This window comes from Oryza glaberrima, chromosome 3, assembly GCF_000147395.1.
Source record: "Oryza glaberrima chromosome 3, OglaRS2, whole genome shotgun sequence".
Classification (NCBI taxonomy): Eukaryota; Viridiplantae; Streptophyta; class Magnoliopsida; order Poales; family Poaceae; genus Oryza; species Oryza glaberrima.
Window position 1 is genome coordinate 1,908,256 of NC_068328.1, and position 22,334 is coordinate 1,930,589.

General features: G+C 47.4%; 4 protein-coding genes across 4 annotated transcripts; all 4 read right to left on the bottom strand.

The window, feature by feature from the left end:
- Nucleotides 1-5,720: 5,720 nt before the first annotated feature.
- LOC127767592 (glutathione S-transferase F11-like) lies at nt 5,721-6,943 on the bottom strand. Its single transcript, XM_052292972.1, has 3 exons — nt 6,689-6,943; nt 6,523-6,571; nt 5,721-6,432 (listed from the first exon to the last, which is right to left on the bottom strand). Exons 1-3 carry the CDS (start codon nt 6,839-6,841, stop codon nt 5,957-5,959), a joined length of 678 nt encoding a protein of 225 aa, XP_052148932.1. The 5' UTR covers nt 6,842-6,943; the 3' UTR covers nt 5,721-5,956.
- A 2,731-nt stretch (nt 6,944-9,674) lies between these two features.
- LOC127767030 (glutathione S-transferase F10-like) lies at nt 9,675-10,862 on the bottom strand. Its single transcript, XM_052292231.1, has 3 exons — nt 10,644-10,862; nt 10,514-10,562; nt 9,675-10,414 (listed from the first exon to the last, which is right to left on the bottom strand). Exons 1-3 carry the CDS (start codon nt 10,794-10,796, stop codon nt 9,960-9,962), a joined length of 657 nt encoding a protein of 218 aa, XP_052148191.1. The 5' UTR covers nt 10,797-10,862; the 3' UTR covers nt 9,675-9,959.
- Nucleotides 10,863-12,125: 1,263 nt separating this feature from the next.
- Nucleotides 12,126-13,416, bottom strand: LOC127767029 (glutathione S-transferase F11-like). Its single transcript, XM_052292230.1, has 2 exons — nt 13,085-13,416; nt 12,126-12,784 (listed from the first exon to the last, which is right to left on the bottom strand). The coding sequence occupies exons 1-2, from the start codon at nt 13,284-13,286 to the stop codon at nt 12,312-12,314; spliced, it is 675 nt and encodes a 224-aa protein (XP_052148190.1). The 5' UTR covers nt 13,287-13,416; the 3' UTR covers nt 12,126-12,311.
- Nucleotides 13,417-14,351: 935 nt separating this feature from the next.
- On the bottom strand, nt 14,352-17,298 carry LOC127767028 (F-box/LRR-repeat protein 10). The gene is made up of 4 exons (XM_052292229.1): nt 16,962-17,298; nt 16,641-16,846; nt 16,351-16,444; nt 14,352-16,047 (listed from the first exon to the last, which is right to left on the bottom strand). The coding sequence occupies exons 1-4, from the start codon at nt 17,154-17,156 to the stop codon at nt 14,626-14,628; spliced, it is 1,917 nt and encodes a 638-aa protein (XP_052148189.1). The 5' UTR covers nt 17,157-17,298; the 3' UTR covers nt 14,352-14,625.
- Between the last annotated feature and the right edge of the window lie 5,036 nt (nt 17,299-22,334).

The following is a 22,334-nucleotide window of genomic DNA, read 5'->3' on the forward strand; positions in this document are numbered from 1 at the left end:
AACGGAACTAGCCCGTGACGCTCCAAATTAACCTGTTAATCGATACCAGTCCCAGGGAACAGTGCTGGTATCACAGTAAGACAGAATATCACAGCAACAGAGGTCTCTTTATTACAGATTAGGAGTACAGTCATGTTGGGCTGCGGACAGATCCCGAGCTCACAACTGCATTACAAAGGGAAAGCGGAAGCCAAGACTTGGACCAATCATCACAGGCGCGACTTGGGAACTAGACCAAAACCCTAAAACTCATCGTAGCCGACTTGCTCCTGGAAGAACTCCTCGTCAGCGGGATCCACTTCATCTTCTTCAGCAACTTGGGGGGGATTATTTATATAGAGCAAGGGTGAGTACAGGAGTACTCAGCAAGCCATGGGAATTAAGTGTTTAATGCAGGCTTCAAAGGAAAGGCTGTTGTTTTTGTAACTGGTTTTATTGAAACTCCTTTTTGAAACAACTAAGTGAGTGCTTCTCAAACGACACGGATGAGACAGTGTGTCTCGTCCGGTCGGAGTATGTGCAATGTATCAGTCTTTGAATTGATTCAAGGTTGGCACACCGCCAATAACTTTCAAACGGCCACCCGGGCCTGGCTGATCTTATCAGCCGCAGATTTTTCAAACATCGAACTCATTCCACAACAGTAATTTCACAAGCAGTAGTCAAACAAAACTACGCAAGGAATCACCTCACATCCACCCATGACCGTGGGCACGGCTGTTCGAACAGTTTAATAACCTCTGCAGAGGGGGTACACTTTACCCACACGACATTACTAGCCATGGTCACCCAGCCTGTGCAGAATAGCCACGTCTAGTGACTTTGGGGCTTTCACGTCAAGGCATTTCGAAAGCCGACACAGGGTTACCATATGCCAACGAGAGGGGTCCTAGACCAACAACAGGTTAGGTCCCAGACCATACTGTGCCAGGAAGCCCGGGGGTTCTCCCCGACACCACCCCGTTGAATCCACATGTCTCTTGGCATCATGGTTCCCCCGATTAGCTAGTTACTCAGCCAGGGGTGTCCCATTCCACCCATGTGGTCGCACTTGCCTTATGTTCGGATGAAATTCCAAGGAAACGGTCCTTAAGTGCAAGAGCGGGAAACCGTACTCCCAGTACGTCCCCCGGTCCGCGATTTTGGAAATTCATTTTAGTTCGCAAGCACCGACCCAGGTGTCGGGTTTTCCAAGTCTTTTGTAAAACCCCAAGTTTTACCCATCGTTGGATATTTTAAATTTGAGGGGAGGTGTTCCGATGCCCGTGCCCAAAGGCCCGTGCATAGAAGCACAACAGTTGACAAAGGAGGTTTAGGTGTTCAATAATTCAAGGAGGGTAATTGCAGCAATTAGGATTGGGACCGGCAGGCTATCTCGCAAGCCGCGGCCGATTTACTTGTGCTAATCCTATTCATGCAATATTTGCGGAAAAGAAATACTTAGTTTTAAATTATAGGTGCAAGATGATCAAAGGTGACTTGCCTTGCTCGAGATCTTGAGCTTGATCCTCGAAATCCTCGCACTGCGGGTCTTCGGGCTCTGAAACTACACGCGAAACGGGACAACTCAACAAACGGCGAAAATAAAGCCCTATTATTGACCTCTAAACGTGCCATTAAATAGATCTCGAGATTTGAGGAATTTTGGAAGTTGAACGGAGTCAAACGGATATACGGTTGAGAAGATATTGAATTTCTAAGATTATTGGATTTTTGGTCTAAAAGAAAAAGGATTTAATTAAACCCTTTTGAAAAGAAAAGAAAGAGGGAAGGGAAACAGACTTCCCTCGGGCGGCTAGGGCGCGGCCCGAGAGAAAGGGGCGGCTCGGCCGAGCTTAATGGGCCGGCCGGCCCGAGAAGGCGGCCCAAGGCACGCGCGGGAGGAGAGGAGAGAGGTAGCCGGTGGGCTAGGTCCATCTCGCGTGGTCCCGAGTGGGACCCGCTTGTCGGCGGCTCGGCTCACCGTGAGTGAGGAGCACGCGACGCGGCGCTAGGGTTTGGAGCGGGGCGCGGTGCACGCGCGCGGCACGCGGTGGGTGCGGATGCGCCGGCCCCACACGCAGCCTCATGGCTCACGGTGGACCGCGCGCGCGAGCGGAGCAGAGGGGAGCGGCGGACCGGGGTCGGCTTGACTCGGTCTTGGCCGAGCTGGCGCCGACGTGGCGCCTACGTGGCTGCCACGCGGGCCGGCGGGAGGTTGAAGAAGGCGACGGCCGGAACGGACGACGGACGGCGGCTGCGGACGGCGGGGCGAACCACGGCGATACAGGTGAAAGCGAGCACACCGGGTGGTTGCACGAGACGAGGGGAGACGAGCCAACGGCTCGGATTCGCCGGAGGGAGTTCAACGGCGGCGGATTGCGGCGGCGGCAACCGGCGGCGAGAAAAGAGGGAAACGGCAACGACGCGACTAGGGTTCGATTCCTCCGGACTAGAGCATCTACGCGGCCACCGGAGTCCGTTTCTAGCATCGGATTAGACGGAGACACTACGAGAGAGGCCGGCGACATGCGGGCGCTACGGAGCACGGGCGGCGACGGCGGCGAGCACACAGCGAGCGGCGGCAGCAGTCAGGGCGGCACCAGCTAGCCACGGGGAGGCTATACGAGCTTCTACCGAAAGCTAAGGGGAAGAGGAGGAACGAGGAGGGAGAACGAGGAGGAGGCACTACCGTGCGGGGTGAAGGGGCGCAGTGACGATGGCCGACGGCGTGGGGCGTGATCACTCCGGCCTCGGGCCGGGGAAGAGGAAGGAGAGGGTGCGCCCGAAGTCCACGTCACGCGTCCTCGCTCGTGCCGGCTCCTCCGACACGCGCGACGACAAACGGCGACGGCGAACAGGGCAGGGCGCGGCAATGGCGAGGGCGAAAACGGGGAAGATTGGTTTGGGGAGGGGCTCGGGTTTATAGGGCGGCAATGTCGGTTTGGGAGGGAGGAACCGACATTGGGTGGTCAAGCCAGCGAGCTGGCTCTCCGGCTAGCGGCCAAAACGGCGACAGGGAGGATGACACCGGCGGGGGGGGGGGGGGGGGGGGAAGAAGAAAAGACAAAGGGAAAGGAGACTTGCCTCTTGCCACTTTGGGAAAAGAAGGAAGGAGGGAGAGGGCGACGAGGCAGTGGGAGGAGGAGCTCTGCCTCCAACCCTTGGAAGCATGCGCGGTGGTGGCGGGGCCGGGTCGTGACGACGGCGATGATGGCGGGGTCGGTTTGGAAGGGTGCGGCTATAGGGCGGCAGGCGCGGGCTCAGGCGTGGCAGGGCACGCACGCTGGCTCGCGGGGCAGGGCGCGGCGCAGGCGGCGTAGCGCGGCAGGGCGCGTGGCCGGACGGCGCAGGCACGGGCAACAGGCGGCTAACGACGGCGGCGACCGCGCGGGCATGCGCGCGCGAGGTAACGGCGCGCGGGGAGTTTGCCGAGGATGGAGCGGGGAGGAAGAGCGGGAGAACGAGAGAGAGAGGGAGAGCTCAGCTCGGCGTCGGCTCACGTGCATACGCACGCGCACGCGGCGCGCGGGCAGAGCGAAGGGAGAGCTGAGGGAGAGAGAGAGAGGAAATCGGCCCACCGAACCTGAGGGAGGCAAAATAGACTTTTACGGAGGAATTTGATTTGGGAAGGATTTGGATTCGGGATTTGAATTTGACGATAGATCGGGGATTCGAGATCAGGGATTGGCACGGAGACTTACAACAAGCAAAGAAATAGATTTCACAATTAGGGTTTTTTTTAGAATTTGAATTTTCCCGCTAGGCGCCACGACGGAACGGGCGCTACAATGTTTTTTTTTTGTCAAGATTGGATCGTATCCTTTTATGGGGTTCTATTGGTTTTTTTAGCTTGAGATTTATCATCTTTTGGGTTCGGCTACCTGTGTGCTTGTCTGAAATGAAGTCTGAATTGCCAGTCCACTTTTTTCGCAGAGAAATTTGTTCTTTTAGTTGTATTTTTGGTAGAGTTTCAGAACCAGTAAGTTGTGCTGCTCATCAATCATCAGTTCATCCCCAACTGATAAGTGAGAAGATATTTAGCCATTAGCTACATGCCAACTAGTTGAGAAAGTTTTTTTCCACTAAACTTGAACAGAATCTCTGCCACAGCGATACTCAAGAGTAGCAGCACTGCGGCAGCCTCTCCGGATGCGGCGTTGCTCCAGATCGCTATCTCCGCCGGCGAACCGTCGATTGAGGTCGTCATCGATGGCCAGCATGTAATTTTCGCTGCCTACGAATACAAGCCGTTGCTAGAGATTTCTGTCTCCGCCGATGGTGGGAGTGCTTGTGCAAGATCCAGAATGAAATGGGCGATTTTTTTTCTTTTCTTCTTCTTCTTCTTCTTCTTCTTCTTCTTCTTCTTCTTCTTTTTGCAAAATGAACTGCATGAGTGAAGAAGAGAGTTGTGGAGGGGTCTTTCGTAAAAGTAAGTGGAGGAGGCGGGCGGCTAATTGCAAAAATACCACACTCGAGGTCTTGGCCGCAGGATGTTGATCCAAAGGCTCAGGATGGGTGTGTGCATGAGTGCATCTAGCTAGCTGTGTGCATACGATACGCTGCCTTGAAAAAAAATGCATATAGAAATATGCAGAAAACATATATTTTTTGATTCACATAGCATTACTATGAGAGTTATCGTACCGGGGTAGCCCATCACAGTACTCGGAGGACAGATCTCTAGCGTGATACAAGCCCAGGCCCATGTAATCTGTTACTATAAATGGCGGCGAATAGGGAGATAAAAACCTATCCCGCCAATCTTGACAGATGGCAGGTACCCAGAATTTAAGGGATATCGCATCCTCCTTGCCGCCGATCACCCTGCTGCTATATAAAGGGAATCGACAGCACCCCTTGGGGGTTACGCACTATCTTCATTCAACACTCTATACATAGGTAATCCACCAAACAACTAGACTAGAGTATTACCTCATCCCGAGAGTCTGAACTAGTATAAATCACTATGTCACCATTTCTTTCTAGCATCTAGCGTACCCTATAAATTTTATTACCAGTCTTAGAAATCGACAGCTACCAATTGACAATACATGAAACTAGTGTAATCAAATCATTTCACTTGTACCTATTTTGACGAGTTCTAGTTCCCAGTCCTCTCTCACTTGGCATCAAACCCTAGCAGCTTTCATTGTTAGGTCTACGCATTTTCAGAAGTATTTTTTTTAATTTTAGGTGGCATGCCAAATGTATGATATACTCACGTGGATAATTAGATGAGCACATGACTCACTTAACTAATATTAGTGACTCAATGTGTATTTTGAAAGTAAAGTGATATATATATGATACATCTAAACAAGTTAAATAACCCTTCATGCATTTTACTCTTTAGGAAAAAAAAGTTTTTTTTAAGAACATGATGACAAAAATAAACTCAATGTAGTATGATGGGTTGGATTTTGATGCTATCATTTCTGTGCAAGACTATCCACATGCGCGTGGTTCTTATTGCATACTTCTTTCGTCCGATATAAAACAAAAACTAATATGAAATATGACATATTTAGTACTATTAATCTCTATTGTCCAGATTCGTATTACTGCATATGTCATATCATGTACTATGTTTATTTTTATGGGATAGAGGGATATGCCATATTATTGTGTATTGACCTAGGCGTTAGCTAGGTCAAACTACGTACTCAATTGTTGGCCCATGCTAGCTAGACTTGCAGTAAAATTAGTTTTTTCGGAGGGCTACATATACTGCCTGCACATGAGCAAAAAAGGCTGGGACACATTTATATTTATTGAATCGAAAGACATGGCGTTGCAAAAGGAATACACTGAGAGGAGACCTCAAGAAGGCTTCATATTATTCTTAGCCGAAACGACAATTAACGTAGACGACAACCACATCACTGCATGAAGCCCGACGAATTAAAGCCGTGGACGAGACAAAGCAGAGCTCGCCGCAGAATGCAAGAGAGTTTTTGAGCTGCGCGTGCGCATATCACTCGAACGCGCCAGGGTGCTCGCTCTGCATCTTGACCACCTGCTTCCAGGAGGCGCGGTTGGAGATCTCCTCGTACCACCTCGCGACGTGCTTCTTGGAGGTGAAGAGCTTCTTGCCCCTCGGCGACCGCGCGTTGACGATGTAGTGGGAGTTCGGGAGGTGGGACAGGTCGGCCAGGGTGAACTCGTCGCCGGCGAGGTACTTGTTCTTCGCCAGGATCTCGTCGTACACGTTCAGCATCTGCTGCAGCTTCCGCTCGTTCTCCGCGATGCGGGCCTCGTCGGCCGGTATGTTGAGCTGCGGCGCGAACGCCAGGTGGAACACCAGCTCCGAGCTCGGCGCGTCGAAGCTCTGCGCCTCCGCCTGCAGCCACTGCTCGATCGACGCCCGCTCCAGCGACCCCGTCCCGTAGATCGTCCTGTTCCCGTCGTCTGGGAACTGAGTGCTCAGGTATCGGCATATCGCTCTTGAATCTATGCCACAAAACAACAAGAAGATTAAGAAACAAGAATCCATTTGTTAATAATTCAGGTGATTAAGAAAATTTAGAAAGCAGTAATTACCAACAAGAGTCTTGTCGCCATGCTTGAAAGTCACCTGCCCGGTCGGATCCTGCAAAAGAACATGGGAGGGGACAGAATGAAGCCAATGTACGTGCGTGATTGTTTCATTTCCAAGAGCCTAAAATTAACCGAATGGATTGAAATGGCATGATGATTTTATTTATACCCGTAGCTTGATGAACTCGGGGAGCTTGTGCTGCTTCTTGAAGGTGTCGATGCGGATGAGCTCGAACTCGAGGTTCTTCTCGAAGAGACAGGTCAGGACCCTCGCGACGTCGGTGGACGCCGGCTGGCCGAACACCTGCAATCCTGCCGCCATTGCTCAACTCTTCCCGGTGATTAAGCTAGCTAGTTTTCTTCCTCGGTGATCGAGCAATGTGCTTGTGGATTTGCAGGTGAAAGTGAGTTAACCTGTGTGGCTCGCTGTGAGGAGGCAGAGACGCCGATGGGTATTTATAGGGATGGATTAGGTGCTTGCCTTGCTGCAGAGGATTACAGGACGGCGAGGAAAAGAGAAAGCTCAAAGATAAAGAAGAGCTAGCCCCTGATTCTTGCTTGGAGCAACTATCATCTCCGGCAAGGAAAAGAGACGATCCCCCATGTGTCTCGGCGTGATCTTTTATCAATAGGGTAACCGATACAAAAGAGGCTGCGTGCATTTGTCGGAATGAATATTGCAAAGAAACGAACAAGGTACACAAGGCATACTGGCAGGGGATGATGAACGGAGCAGGGGTTACGTACGCTACGGATTTAAGGTTGGATTCAGTAGGTACACTTAGCACGTTCTTTAGAGCTGTTTCATTCCGATTGTTTTTGAGAGAGAAAAAAGGTAATGTCCAATCGAGTGTGATGTTAAACAGGACATTCTAGAACAATGGAATTTGATCCGTCCGAGAAAACAAGTATATCTTGAAGTACGAGAGTGCCTTTTGGTGCTACTGCTACCCGTGTATGACGACGTGGCTAGATGCAACGGCAATCACAGATTTAGCTAGCATTCTAACCGATAAAGTTGCAAGGACAGTGTTGGGGTAGAACCGTAGAAGAGGGAACGAGTTCAATGACTTCAATCGGCTCGTCCACCACTTGCAAAGTTGTGGCTCACATACATCAGATCATATGAGCGATTTTGCTATGCATTTTTTGATCAAATTTCTCATCAAAATTTGTCAGATATAAAACCACGACACGAAATCAGGGTCATTGTTTGGCTTATTCACAGAAAAAAGACAAACGGTATATTTACAAACAAAAAATAATTTGTGAATAAAATTTTTATATACGTGTTCTCAGCGATCTAAAAGCAAAAACTGAAAAATAAACTATGATGAAAAAACTTTTAAAATCAATACTAAATTTAAGGTTAAAAATTCAAATTTTGACTAACAAGTATAAGCATAAATGAAGATGAGGCCGGTCCTAAAACGGGTTGGCCTGGATAACCTGGACCCCCTACAAATCGGGCGCCCGATCGTGGGTGGGAAAAAATCGGGCGCTGACATCGGCATGACGTCAGCGCCCGATTTACGTGCAAAACTATTTTAAACTGATTTTTCTCTTAAATTACTTATCCAAATCATGATCCGATTGCACCATTAAATTCGTTATAATTAAATCTTCAAGACAAGACCACACATGGATATATTCCGACGAAAAAAAATTAGCTTATTATTGAATTATTTTTAAATGTTGTACGATGTTCCACCAGGTATATTGGAATTGTTTCACTAAGTTGATCGAAAATGTTTCACTTGTTTAAATCTGGTGCCGTTTTACCTTATATAAAAATAATGTTTAAGTAAATAGCAAAAAATTGTTTCAGTTCATTGTAACATTTAATCCATATATAGTGAAACATTATAAATACACTAGGTGAAATATTTTTCGGTGGAACAAAAAATAAAACGAATTCCCTTAATAGGAGGTTTCCAAAATATGTGGGTTTTTTTTTTTTGCACTGGAATATTTCGTTTACTGCAACATTAGATCTATACATAGTAAAACATTGTGAGTATACTATGTGAAATATTTTTTATGGAACAAAAAAATAAACCAAATTCCCTTAATAGAGAGTTTCCATATATGGGATTTTTATTGCAAATGAGTATTTTAATTCACTGCAACATTAGATCTATAAATAGTAAAACATTGTAGATAAATTAGGTGAAACATTTTTTTAAAAAAGAGAGAGAGAAATGGGTGGATCCACGTGGGAGGAGGGGCGCGCGGGGGGAGCGCCCGATCTGGCTCCCCCGCGCCGGTCGCACGACCCAGAGCATTTTCGGGATAACCTGAGCCTGACCGTTCGGCCCAACACATCAAGCCCTATAGATGATCGGTTGATCTGGTGGCGAATGGTCGGCAAATCGGCAGCAAGACCCTGTCTAGTTGCCAGCGGTTTCAAGACTTTAAACGATTCTACTCTGTCTGCCTTTCTCCCCTTAATTGTGCATACCATTTAATTTTTTTTTCCGTTGCAGGATATACAAGACCATACTAATACTATACACACATCCGCAAGTGGTATCTTAACACACTAAAAAACGGACGACCAACACAAATCTCTAACTTTACTAGATTCCTATAAAAACATGCATCTGTGTAATATTTATGAACAATTTAATTCTAATAGATATAGAGTCATATGCTCACAACTCAACTCATAGCAGTACTTCACTATCTAAATTCAAATCTACTCGTTCACCAATGAATTCCTTACAAATTTGTGTTGTGGCATTCTTACATCCAAGATCCTTAGGATCCTTAGGCATGGAATGATGGCTCGCTTCTAGAGCTCCTAAACGATGTGATTTGTGTGTGTGTGTGTGTAAATCTATTTATCTATAATGGTAATTCATTTCATCGTTTGTTTGTAGCCTCAAATAATTATCATCAATCATTCACCTATTCAGCATTCCATTTCATTAAGGTTGTTTTCAGTTCCGCTTAAGGGTTTAACTGCTTTCCCATATTCAGTGAACACGCTTCCTATTTTTAGTGAACACGCTTCACTGCTAAACGATGTGTGTTTTAAAAATCTGTCTACGCATAAGTTTCTTTTTAAAAAATACATTATTTTAGTTTATAATAGTATTCAATTAGTCTAATGACTCTTCTCGTTTTATGTGCCACTCAAAAGCTCAATCCAAGCACAAAAGAACACTATTATTCAGCGAAGAAAACAACAGATTTAGAACTGCCAGGTCGATTAACAATTTTATTTAATCACTAAACAAGGGAGAAAACAAATGACCTGTAAAGCAACGAGGTACATGGTATGAAACTACGTCACAACAAGAAGAGGCTTCATATTATTTGGTCACACGACAATATAAGCAGGGGATGTAGATAGCAGGCAAACTAGCGACGATGACAACACAGGACAGCAGAAGCCAGATCGATCGACAACGGACACGATGAACTTGGGCAATATATCAGGCCATTACTCGAATGCACTTGACCACCTGCTTCCATGTCTCGCGACTTGAGATATCGTGGTACCACCTTGCCACATTCCTCCTGCCAGTGAAGAGCTTCCTTCCTCTCTCAGAACTCACAATGTAATGTGAGTTTGGAAGGTGAGAAAGGTCAGCCAGGGTGAACTCATCACCAGCCAGGTACTCATTCTTTGAGAGTATCTCATCATAAACATTGAGGACTTGCTGAAGTTTCTTCTCATTTTCTGCAATAACAGCATGGTCCTGGGGAATGTTCAGATGGGGAGCAAATGCGAGATGGAAGACGAGGGCCGAGCTGGGAGGGCTGAAATTTTGAGCTTCTGCTTGAAGCCACTGTTCTATTGATGCCCGTTCTAGAGATCCCGTTCCATAAAGGGTCTTATTTCCCTCTGGAAACTGAGTACAAATGTACCGGCATATAGCCCTTGAATCTGCACATAGGGTTCACGTTGTCCTCAAATCCTCAAAAAAAGAAAGTAAAACTAATAATGTAAAGTAGCCATTGTAATGTGGATCCATGGTGGCCTTACCGACGATGATTTTGTCACCATGTTTAAATGTCACTTGCCCATTAGGATCCTGAAAAGGTCAAACAGAGCACAGCTTAACTTAGTATTCGAGAGAATGAATCTAAATAAAAATAAATAAATAGTATCGTACCCGCAGCTTAATGAACTCAGGAAGCTTGTGCTCTCTCTTGAATGTATCAATGCGGACAAGTTCAAATTCCAGATCCTTCTCAAAGAGGCATGTCAGGACCCTGGCAACATCAGTAGATGCTGGCTGGCCAAACACTTGCAAGCCTGCAGCCATCGTTTCTATTGATTTGATTGATCACCTGATCAAGTTGTTTAAAACGACAACGAGGGATGATGACAGCAGGATTCTTAATCAGGTATTTATAGAAACAAAAGGAGAAGTTCTATGCTTGCCTTGCTACCAGGCACCACAAAAATGGAAAAGGAAAAGTGTAAAGAAAAAGAGGAAGATCTGGATTCTTGCTTGCAACAATCATATTGTCTAGAACAAAAACAAATCCTACAAAACAGCCTTCTTTATTAGTATCTATGAAGTCCTTCAGCACTAGAGTGAAAAATATAGCATAGAAGGAGCTTGCTACACAGTACTACAAGATTCTTTTATATTGTTTATGAGAATTTATATAGGACAGTAAGAAGAAGATTGGAATCAAGTACTAGACATACAAAGAAGATGTTGTGACTTCCGCCAGGGTATAAGAATAAGCTTTTCAACAAAAGCAACGTCCCTAGTACAGAGTTGGATATAATCCAGCTGTTTAACCTATAGAAGATTAACCAACGATACATCTGCATGTGCTTAGTCTTTAATGTTGAGCAAAAGACATACCTGTATGTTCTTCAACTTTAAACAAGGACTACTAGTTGTTAACTTAGAATAACATTAGCGGGCTGTCAGGAGTTACGCCTGCAATACTACAAGATGAACTTAAAATGACTCTGCATATTACTTGTAATAATTGCACCATGATGTAGCAAAAAAAAATGAATTGGAAATCTACAATATTATTGACATTCTGAGCAAGGGAATCATGATTCATGACAATTCGTTTTCCACCTCATCTTGGATTGCTAGCAGCACAAAATATCGGGGAATGCTTAGGGCCTTTTCACTGTACAATTCCTGAGGCAATGCCCAATAATCACAATAAACTCAGAATAGTTCTCAATGGTTGTATCTCAGCAGTGCTGTTTTGCTGACAGCCTACTAACGTTGAAATCTCTAAAGCATTTACCCTCAATCTCAACACTAGTAATTAGAGAACGTATGGATAAACAAAGGAGCCAAAACATTTCCAGTTTTCCAATCTCATACCAAAAAACCAACTCCAAGATCAGCTGTAGCCTGAAAGTTATATGAGTTCGTTAAAAAAAGAAGCTATATGCAACTTAAATTTCAATAGTGAACTAGAACAATCTACTAAAAGGAACAGGACAATGCAGTTCTTTTTGCTAGCAGACATATCAAGAATATGTAAATCTAATAGTTGCATATTATGAATGTGTGGTAGGATACCATGTCTGTCAAGAATTCAGTGCCGACAGTATGGCATTTGCAACTATTTGTCTATACCATTGTTACCTTGTTAAGGGAACTGTTAGGTAAGTAAACTTGAGAACCTGAAAATAGATTCAAACTCATCCAAACTAAAAGGTACAGATGGTAGCACAATATTAGGGACCCATAGGAAGAGCTTGCACATTTTGTCAAATGATACAAACAACTGAACAAGACCGAATCTTTAACGCAACTAACACAAGACGCTCAGAGGGGAAAAAACAAGAAGCCTCATGAGGGCCGTGGTACATTCTGCAACTCAACAACCTTCTTCCATGAAGAACGAGCTGATACCTCATCCCACCACCTCGCCAGATTCTTTCTCTCCGTGAACAACCCTGCCTTGTTGGTCTTGCACACAAGAAGATCTGTGTTGGGCATGTGCACCAGGTCCGCCAGCGAGAACTCATCACCTGCAAAATACTGGTTCTCCCCCAGCCACTGCTCGTAAACATCGAGCACCTTCACAAGTTTCGCTTCATTTTGTTCAACCACGGCCATGTCAGTGGCCCTACCCATGAACGGCGCAAATGCGAGCTGGAATGCCATTGCCAAGCTCGGTGGGTTGAAGCTCTGGCCTTCAGCTTCTATCCATTTCTCAATGGCAGCGCGGCCAACCGCCCCATCTTCTTTCCTGCCCATGAGGGTCTTGTTACCGCTGTCGGCGTACTGGTCACAGATGTAACGGCAAATAGCCCTCGACTCTGCCAAACATGATATGATACAATCAGTTAAACCATATGTAGATCTCCTCATCTTTTGCATTCAAGGACCATTTTAGAACATGGAAACTATATCATTTTTTTCACAAAGGGCACTAGTGATTGGGGAAATTTCTAGGTAATTACTAATTAGACGCGGCTACATGTTATTTGCATCTCCTTTTTCCAATATATTGATGTGATGAATCAGTACGTATTTCGAACAAAAGAGAAAGGGAGAATAAAAGGAAACTGGAGGAGCAACGAAATTAGCGGAGGAAACGGGGGGGGTTAGGGTTTTACCGAAGACGGTGGTGAGGCTGTCTTTGAATGCGGGGACCTGGCCGAAGGGCTGGAGCTTGAGGAAGGAAGGGGACTTGTGCTCGCCCTTGGACATGTCGACCGGCTCGACCTGGAACGGCACGTCCTTCTCCAGGAGGCAGGCCGCCACGCGCGCCACCGCCGGCGAGATCATCGGACCGTACACCGTCACAGGCGCCGCCATCGCCGCCGCTCCTTCTTCGGGGACCTGCCGGAAGACCAGAGATTGGATAGGAACTGGAAGCAAACCACTAGTGACTGTACTCTACTCCACTAGCTGGCCGGAGACGGAGGGACGCGAGTGAGCGGCACACTGACAGTCTGACACACTGACAGATGGGCTCGAGTGGCCTTCTCCACGGTAAAAACTCACAGAAAAGCTTTTAATTAGACATTCTACCTAGGATATCAAGTTGTGCTAAGCGTTTGGATCCAGTGACTAAAGTTTTCTTGTCACGTTGGATATTGGATGTTTGGACACTAAATATAAGTATTAAATACTCTATAGACTACTACTAATAAAACTAGACAAATTTTTTAAGTCTAATTAACCCATAATTAGCACATGTTTACTTTAGCATCACATATGCTAATCATAAATTAATTAGGCTCAATAGATTCGTCTCGCGAATTAGTCCAAAGTTATGGAATTAGTCCAAAGTTATGGAATTAGTTTTATCATTAGTCTACATTTAATACTTCTAATTTATATCCAAATTTCGGATGACAGGGCCTAACACCGGTAAAAAAATTCCTGCTCAGTAGTAGTACATTTTTACTACAAACCAAACTGTATAGAGACACCATTAACTGAAAAAAAAATTCTATTGTATGTTCGTCTTTCAATACTGGATCAAAACATACTACGCACTTTTTTTTTTTTTTTGGTTTTGCTCCGGAGAGTGGTGCGGCTCAACCTGGTTTCGGTGGCTCTACAGCCACAAACGAGGATAGTGAGAAACAAACAAGCGGATGTATAGCTTACAAGCTTGTTTATGCTAACTACGGCAAGGAAACTGAAACTAACTAGAGGTAGTGGACCTGGCGCTTTACCAAAGTGATCTTTTGATACTAACATATGATGAAGCACATGTCGCATAACAAACAATTAGAGCGTATCCACAATAAAGGTGCCCACTTAAGATATCGTATAAGAGCCAGCAATCGGAAACATCTTATATGGCATAAGGTCGATAAATAACTTAACTATGAGAAAAGCTGAAACCTGGAAAAAGATACCAGTACAACATCAGGTCAGGAAAGCAAACAATGTACATACATAAGCCCAGGGAATCTGAATGCAACATGCATATCGTGTATGCGTGTTGCGTGATACAAGTATACAGCAACGGATAGGTTTGCATATGCATACACCGCAAGAAAATACCTCAACTGGTAGAGACAATCACACAATAGCTTTATAAGAAAGAAAAATGAAATGGTGGAGGTACAACAGGAGATCAACACTAGCAGGCTAGAACAGGGAGATTATTGTGGGTCAAGAAACCTTAAAGAGTGATGCCTTATTCTTCAGTGATGGTTTCAGTGTCAGATACAGGTTCACCATTCAAAATCCACTGTTCAAGCTCATCAAGATCATCATCATCATGTCGATACCAATCGGACGATCTATCCCAATTGAAAGTCCCCAATTCTTCACCACGGCAAGCCATATGTAAGAATGGACGGCTTCGAACAAGGGCATCCACCATAACCCTGTTCAAGCTGCCCATTACTCCTAGCCATCGCAATCTTGGGAAATATGGTTTCTTGAACCACCGGATTGCAAGTGGTGTAATCGCACCACAATCATAAAGATCCAGCAGCTGCAAGCTACTGCCATGGGTTCCACCATCAACTAGCATAGACGCAAGAGCCATCACAGCAGCATCTCCTATTTTCGGGTTCTCTCTCATTCGGAGTTCAATAATAGGAGTTCGACTCCTTGCTAATAACATGATACCATCATCAGTAATACCTGGTATTCTAGAGAGATCCAACACCTGTAAGCTCTGTTTAACAGAACCAGCAAACAAGAGTGGTATGCAATCATTTGTTAACTTTCGGCAACCCCTCAGAGATAAGGAAGCTAGTGGACATGTTCCAAGGCCCAGATACTTCAATGCCTGATCACTGATATCACTTCCATCCAAGAATAATATCTGCAATTTGGGAAGGCAGCTTAGAGATCTAACAGCTTCATCACCCAGACTCCTGCAGTCCCTGAGATCCAATACGTTGAGATCCTTGTTGAATGACAACCTCTCAATTCCAACGTCAGTAAGGAGATTACACCACCTCAGGCTCACATGTGTCAGGCAAAGGGAAGTGGCAATTATGTCATGGAAAACAAGATCTGTGAACTGGCTTCCATGGGACACCCTAAGCTTATGAAGGCCAGAACAAGAGTGGATGATAGCCCTAAAACCTGTGTCTGTCACGCGGGAGAAACCACCAAGACAGACACTCTCAAGACTTGAGCACTTTTCAGCCATTAGCAGGATTCCAAGATCATTTACTCGGCGGAAAGAGGTGAATAAGAACTCCTGACTTCTCATGAGAGAAATATGCTTCAACTTACCATTTGGATTAATCTGCTGAAGACCAGCATTGGTGAGATCTGATGATGTTGTAGGTTCTATTATAGGTGCATCCTGCAGGTCCAGATGTGTCAATGATGGAAGCGCAGTTGATAGTGAACCAATCAAATGGTCAGTGATGAAGTCCACGGTGAGGCATAACTTTTGGAGGCTAGGAAAGAAAACAGGTTCCTTTACATGATGCATGCATCGTTGCGATTCCATAGCCACAGTAAGAAGTTCAAGCAACATTGTCATTGGAATATATCCGATTTCTAGGGAGGTCAGGGCTTCTGAAGCAGATGCCCACACATGGCTAAAATTGGGGTCATCGAACATTGAGAAATCAAGGGCCAACCTGAGAGACTGAAAATAAGAGGGACATAAGTTGCCAGTCCAGAACAGTAAAAGGTAATTGGATTTCAAAGCAAAAGATAATCATACTTCAAAGTAGTAGAAATTTCACAAAGATTTATGTTCATAGTGACTTATGATCCAATAGGGAAGAGTAATAGAAAACTAAACAATCACAATATAAACACCTTTGGTTTCACATAACTGATTCGGTAATAAAAACTAGAATTATATATATCTACGGTGTTTTCAACTAATGGAAAACATGATTGCACAAATTAGTTGTTGCAATAGTAATTGAGAGCGAAACAATACCTCCAATTGAGAACAGCCATTAAGCAATTGCTGCAGATCAGAGAAGCTTATCGGTAGTCCCCTACGCTCAGCAAGGGCATTCAGGGAAAGCACTCTACATCCAAGCGGGAAAGAAATGTACTTCTCAATACCATATTTGACAACTGAATCAAACTTTAGTTCAGAACAGAAGCGACTCTAAGCAAACAGTAACGCTGGTTCACTGCATTTTGTTTTATTGGGATCATAAACTGCAGTATTTTCTGTTAGCGATGTCACCCTGCAGAGTTAACAGAGCAGTAGAAGAGTACCTGAGTTCTTGGCAGGTGGCTCCAAGCTCGCAGAGCAGGCGGCCGCTAATGTTATCGCAGTTGAGGAGCATCAGCTCATGGAGGTCGGGGCGGGCAAGGCAGTCGATGGCGGCGTCCTCGAGCCTAGCGCAGTCGAGGCGGATGCTCCGCAGGCTCGGGTTCGGCGGCATCAGCGGGCGGAGCAGCTCGTGCGTCAGCGCCACCTCCTTCAATCACAGACAAAGACACAAGAGGAAACGAAACCCCGTCAAATCCGTAGCCAGTGGCGATGGCGATAGCGATGCGAGAGAGCAGAGGCAGGGGGGGTGGGTGGTTACTGACGGAGAGGTGGAAGGAGGGGAGGAAGGAGAGGGCGTGGGAGGCGCAGGAGCGGAGGCAGCGGCAGGCGGCGGAGGCGGCGACGAGGGAGCGGACGTCGAGGCGGGAGAGGATGGTGGCGAGGACGGCGGACGGCAGCGCGGAGTCCATCGCCGGCGGCGGCGGCGACGAGATCGGATCTGGAGGAGGCGGGCACATGGCGGATCGAGTTCGGTGGTGGTGGTGGTGGGAGTGGTGGAAGGATGAGAGAGATAGCGGTTTTTGAGGAGGACACGCATAACCGTTGCTGCTTCGCGGAAGCTTCGTTTCGGATCACGGGCCCCACTTGGTTGCGGCGCGGGGATCCCCCCCCCCCCCCCCCCCCTCTCTCTCTCTCTCTCTCTCTCTCTCTCTCTCTCTTTCTTCCTTGCCAGTGCCACGGCGGGTGGTTTGTTTTGCGGGCCGGGCCGCACGTTGGGCTTTGACTCGCGCACGAAAAGTTTTCTCCCGGCTTGCAGGAGTTTGTTTGTTTTAAATTCGGATTGATTTTGTTTAGTTTTGAAATGGACTCGTCACTTCTCGGACATTTTTGTGTGTAAAAGCTCGGCGACAGCTTCTACGGAAATAAAGATGATGTCGTAGAGGACAGGACACGGCCTACACTATAGGTCAGATGAAGAGTCAAGGCAGTATTGGTAGAAGGTAGAAACACAATAATAAATAATACATTCTCATGCTGTATCGTGTACGCTCTGTTCGCTATAGTTGTTTTATAGAACTACATAGAACTATATGACCATTGCTGCGTAAACCTTTCAACGAGCAGCCAATGCCTTTATCCTAGTACATTCCTACTGCTACTCCCGATCACTAGCAGCTGGGCCTGGGCCTCATGCTCCAACCAGCAAGATCGTTGGCGCACGTTATCCCTCACGGGCTGTTGGGCCGCGCGACGATTAGCAGAGCCAGTGTAAGCTTCATTAGGAAAAAGTACACCGAAGGTCCCTCAACTTTTTATCGAGTTACAAAATTGTCCCCCAATCGCAAAACCAGATATCGGCCGTCCCTTAACTAATCAAAACCAGCCACAATAGGTCCTTCGGTGGTTTTGACCCCGGTTTTGTCCTACGTGACGGCTGAGTCAACGTGGGACCCACGTGGGCCCCCATGTCAGCCTCTTCTTCCCTCCTCTCCAACTTGCTTCCTCTCTCTTCTCCTCTCTCATCCCCTCTCTTCTCTGTATCGAGTGAAGCCGGTGGGGCAGGAGACGACGGCGCGCGAAGAGGCGAGCTCCTATGAGCTGATGTAGATGATGCGGACAGCGCGGGACGACGGCCGTCCTTCCCCGTCCCCGCAGTCGCCGATGGCGTCGGTGTCGGCTAGCCGGTGGCGGCAGCATCGCAAGAGGAAGAGAGCATCGGCGTCGGTGATTCGATCCAATCCGGTGATTCGATCCGCGCCAGTGATTTGATCCAATCCGGCGAGAGGGGGAGAGGATGCTGCTGGGGTGGGCGGCGCAGTCACTGGGAGCGCCATCTCGTCCTCCTCCAGCTCTGCCAGCGCCTTCCCACGGTTGCCACTAATGTCGGTGTCGGCTTGGCGGTGGTGGCGGCATCATGAGAAGAAGAGAGCGTCGGCGTCGGCTTGGCAGTGGCGACAGCATCGGCGGCGGCGGCGAGGCGGGAGGAACGCGGCGACAATGGTGACGCCATGAGGGCGCTTGAGGACCGGTGCCGCGACGCCCTCGGCGACTGCCGCCCGCGCCTAGCTCCTCCCCCAGCTATTGAGGACCAGTGCCGCGACGCCCTCGAACGCTGGCGCCACCGTGCTCCCCCCGTCCTCTTCGCTCTGTCCCCGCGGTACCGACGCAGACGATGGGCACGCCGGCACAGTGCTCCGTGGTGGTTGGCACGGAGGCGGGCGTCGCAGTGTTGGAGGATGGGTGAGGGCGAGCTCACTGGCCTCCCTGACCCCCTCGCAAGACCTGCCTCCTCCCTCTCTGTCGCTCGTCGCCGGTCTCCCCGCCCCCTCGCTGGCCCCACCTCCTCACTCGACGGTGGCTGTGGCCTTTGCTACCGCAGTTTCCCCTTCTCCCGCGTCACCGCCGCCGCGTCGCCGGCCACCGTCGCCACCGCGTCGCCGGCCGCCGTCTCCTCCCACGACCCCGCTCGCCGGCCGGCCTCCTAGAGAATAGAGAGAGAGAAAGAGAGAGGAGGGAAAGAGAGAAGGTGATGACATGGCATCCTAACATGTGGGGGCCACGTGGGTCCCATGTTGACTCAGCCGCCACGTAGGACAAAAGTGGGGTCAAAACCACCGAAGAACCTATTGTGACCGGTTTTGATTAGTTAAGAGACGACCGATATCTAGTTTTGTGGTTGGGGGATGATTTTGTAACTCGATGACAAGTTGAAGGACCTTCGATGTACTTTTTCCACTTCATTACCACTCGCAAGCTGGAAAAGGTACACCGAAGGTCCCTCAACTTGTCATCAAGTTACAAAATCGGCCCCCAACCACAAAACCAGATATATAACATCCCTTGACTTACAAAACCGTTCACTTTAGGTCCCTCGATGGTTTTGACCCCGATTTTGTCCCACATGACGGCTGAATCAGCGTGGGCCCCACATGTTAGGATGTCATGTCATCCCCTCCTATCCCTTCTCTCCTCTCAGGCAAGCTAGCCGATGGGTGGGGAGGAGGTCGGCGACAACGGGCGCGAGGACGAGGGGGTCGACGGCGGTGGTAGTGACGTTGCAGAATTAGGCAAGTAAATGAATGAATGAGAAGAGTCCTACCCCTATCTCTGTGTCTCCAATTCTTGCAGAATTATGCAATCCCTCTTGGACTACCTCGGTGGCAGGAGGGTTGCATAATACTCATATCTCAATCATCTTCGTGCTCACCCGAATTCACATGTAACAACACAGTGGATGAGACCAGCAAGGAGGCCACCTTGGATGCGCTGTGCGCGCACGGAGTTGCGGATGAGTTCTTGCGAACAGCTAAGATAGGGGCCATTTTTTAAATATTTTGGATGTGCACACCTTGCCGCCCTCTACTTGGGCAGCAGGGGCCATTTTTTAAATATTTTGGATGGTATAATATTTTTGTAAATACTAAAAAATAAAAATGAAAAAAAATCGCATCCCAGATGGCAAAAGAAGGAAAGAGCAAAGCGGGGCAACCAGCTGCCTGCGCCGGCCCACCTGTCCGGCGACGAGGCATTTACGTGCACGGGCCCGATGCCCCGATGGAGGCGGTGGCAGGGCGAGATTCCCCGGCGTCTCGCTCGCATTTACCTCCCCTGCCTTCAACCGCAACCGCACGGGCATCTCTCATCAATGCACGGGCATGGCATGCACGAACCATATTCCAGTCCTGGCCTGGGCCTGCCCCAACCAACACCCCCGCCTTGTCTCTTTTGTCTCGCCGTTTGGGCCTCATTCAACGCCAACACCACGCCACCAACACACAACATCTCCTCTCGCCCATTCAATGCAACTCGGACTCGCCCTCTCCTCTCGTCCTGTATGTACTCCTCATTCATATACGTGCTAGTACTACACTACAGTCATGCCGTATACAAGCACCTGCAGTCTCTCCACATGCAATGCAGTAAATCGATATCCCAGAGATCTCTGTAGAAATTATGGTAGAAGAATCAAAATAGACCGGTGAGTTTAATGGCCTGGTGATACACGCGCATGCAGCACATATTCTGTCAGTATTATTTGCTGCAGGAACATGTGCTGTCAGTATTTATTTTTGCGGTGCTCATTTCTGCCATGCAACCTCTCTCTCAGTATACGTACCTACTGCAACGACAGTACTACTACGACCAGTAAAACTTGGCATGGTACAAGTACAACTACAAACAAGGGAGTAGTAGTCGTAGTAGTGATCGTCAAGGAGTTAGGCATGCATGCGTGATTCTTCATCGTCTCCTGAGTCCCGATCAGCCAGATCTGCAGCTAGCGTCATGGAGTACAGTAGTAGTACATTCAAATTGCCATGGTCCCGGAGGTTAACCCCGTTCCAGTACCTGTCCCAGGTTGGCCACCTTATCGAGTGCTCATGTAGAGGTGTGGCTGTGCATGACAGTTTTGATCGATCATCTCCCTGGGCAGGGGCAGGGCATGCTCAGCCTGACTGCATCTCAATCGCTGCTCGTCTCAATAGTCAATCGTAATCGCAATATTGCCAAGATGTTTCTGAAACCGAGCCTGTTTATCCTGACCTGTGTGATGCAGCATGGGGCGGCTAGCTGATGGCACATGTAAGCTTGTGTCTCCGTGAATGAATGCTGTAAGCTATAGCTAGCTGTAATCGTCCGGATCTCGCCAAGCAGATCAATCAAGGCCCGAAATCGTCCTCACCCGTCCCTCTCCGGCCGGTCTTCCAGCTCAAAAACCCACGGAATTAAACGCGAGGAATCCTCACACCAGCACGTCTAGGACGCTCCTACATTTATAGGGTGTGTTTCACGCTAAAATTGGAAGTTTGGTTGAAATTGAAACGATGTGATGGAAAAGTTAAAAGTTTGTGTATGTAGGAAAGTTTTGGTTGAGTTATGATCCAAATTCATTTACACTTAATAAAGGCCAGCTTCTTCCGTAGTGGAGCGGAGGCCCGTCGCCGGTAGGCTTAGGCCGGACGTAGCGGATCGTCATCCCTATTAGGGTTCCACTATATATATACCTCATGTAAGCCGTCGTGCAGTGTTGTAACCTCACCTCAGATATAGTGAAGATATTTTGTTGGCTGACGCCTGTGGTTTTTTCTCTCCTGTTTTGGGAGGGTTTTCCACGTTAAATCCCGTATCTTCTGTGATTGATCTATTGTTCTTTATTGTTTGTTTGCCTATCACTTCCTACCAGTTTTGATGTGATAGAAAAATTGAAAGTTTAAAGAAAAAATGTGGAACTAAACTCGGCCTATGTTCCACTACAAGAAAGTTCACTACACCTTCCTATTCTCCTCCTCGCCCACACACGCTGCAGTCATGTGGCTACTTGCATTGCGCTTTTGATCGATTAGGCTACGGTGAAGAATATGAACGAAGCAAACAGAAAAATATGTGTTGTTATCAGTCTAAAAGCTAAGGAAGAAAAATATCCTACAATAAAAAACCTAAATCAACTTTAAAATTAAGTTTTGAAATTTAATTTTAGTTGTGGCTCGTGAGACAATAAATGGACGACGATAACTACGAAACTTTCATTTATCAGTGTTCCACCATGACGCTATCCTCCTAGTTGGCCGCTGCTTGTTCAATGCCTCTAGGGAGGGATGAGACCATGGGCGAGAGAGAGACATAATTCATGCATGTTGCTGGCCCCCTTTGCACACAAAAAAGCATGCAACGATCGATCGCTAGCTCAAGGAGAGATG

Bases quoted from the DNA above. Each gene is read 5' to 3' on its own strand.
- LOC127767592 (XM_052292972.1), bottom strand. From the start codon at position 6,841: ATGGCGGCAGGATTGCAGGTGTTCGGCCAGCCGGCGTCCACCGACGTC. The intron at 6,572-6,688 runs GTATAAATAAAA...GTTCTTTTGCAG, and splicing joins CCGAGTTCATCAAGCTACGG to GATCCGACCGGGCAGGTGAC. The intron at 6,433-6,522 runs GTAATTACTGCT...TTTGTGGCATAG, and splicing joins TGGCGACAAGACTCTTGTTG to ATTCAAGAGCGATATGCCGA.
- LOC127767030 (XM_052292231.1), bottom strand. From the start codon at position 10,796: ATGGCTGCAGGCTTGCAAGTGTTTGGCCAGCCAGCATCTACTGATGTT. The intron at 10,563-10,643 runs GTACGATACTAT...TGACCTTTTCAG, and splicing joins CTGAGTTCATTAAGCTGCGG to GATCCTAATGGGCAAGTGAC. The intron at 10,415-10,513 runs GTAAGGCCACCA...CCCTATGTGCAG, and splicing joins TGGTGACAAAATCATCGTCG to ATTCAAGGGCTATATGCCGG.
- LOC127767029 (XM_052292230.1), bottom strand. From the start codon at position 13,286: ATGGCGGCGCCTGTGACGGTGTACGGTCCGATGATCTCGCCGGCGGTG. The intron at 12,785-13,084 runs GTAAAACCCTAA...CATGTTTGGCAG, and splicing joins CAGCCTCACCACCGTCTTCG to AGTCGAGGGCTATTTGCCGT.
- LOC127767028 (XM_052292229.1), bottom strand. From the start codon at position 17,156: ATGTGCCCGCCTCCTCCAGATCCGATCTCGTCGCCGCCGCCGCCGGCG. The intron at 16,847-16,961 runs GTCAGTAACCAC...CTGTGATTGAAG, and splicing joins TCCCCTCCTTCCACCTCTCC to GAGGTGGCGCTGACGCACGA. The intron at 16,048-16,350 runs GTATTGTTTCGC...TCTTATTTTCAG, and splicing joins ATGGCTGTTCTCAATTGGAG to TCTCTCAGGTTGGCCCTTGA.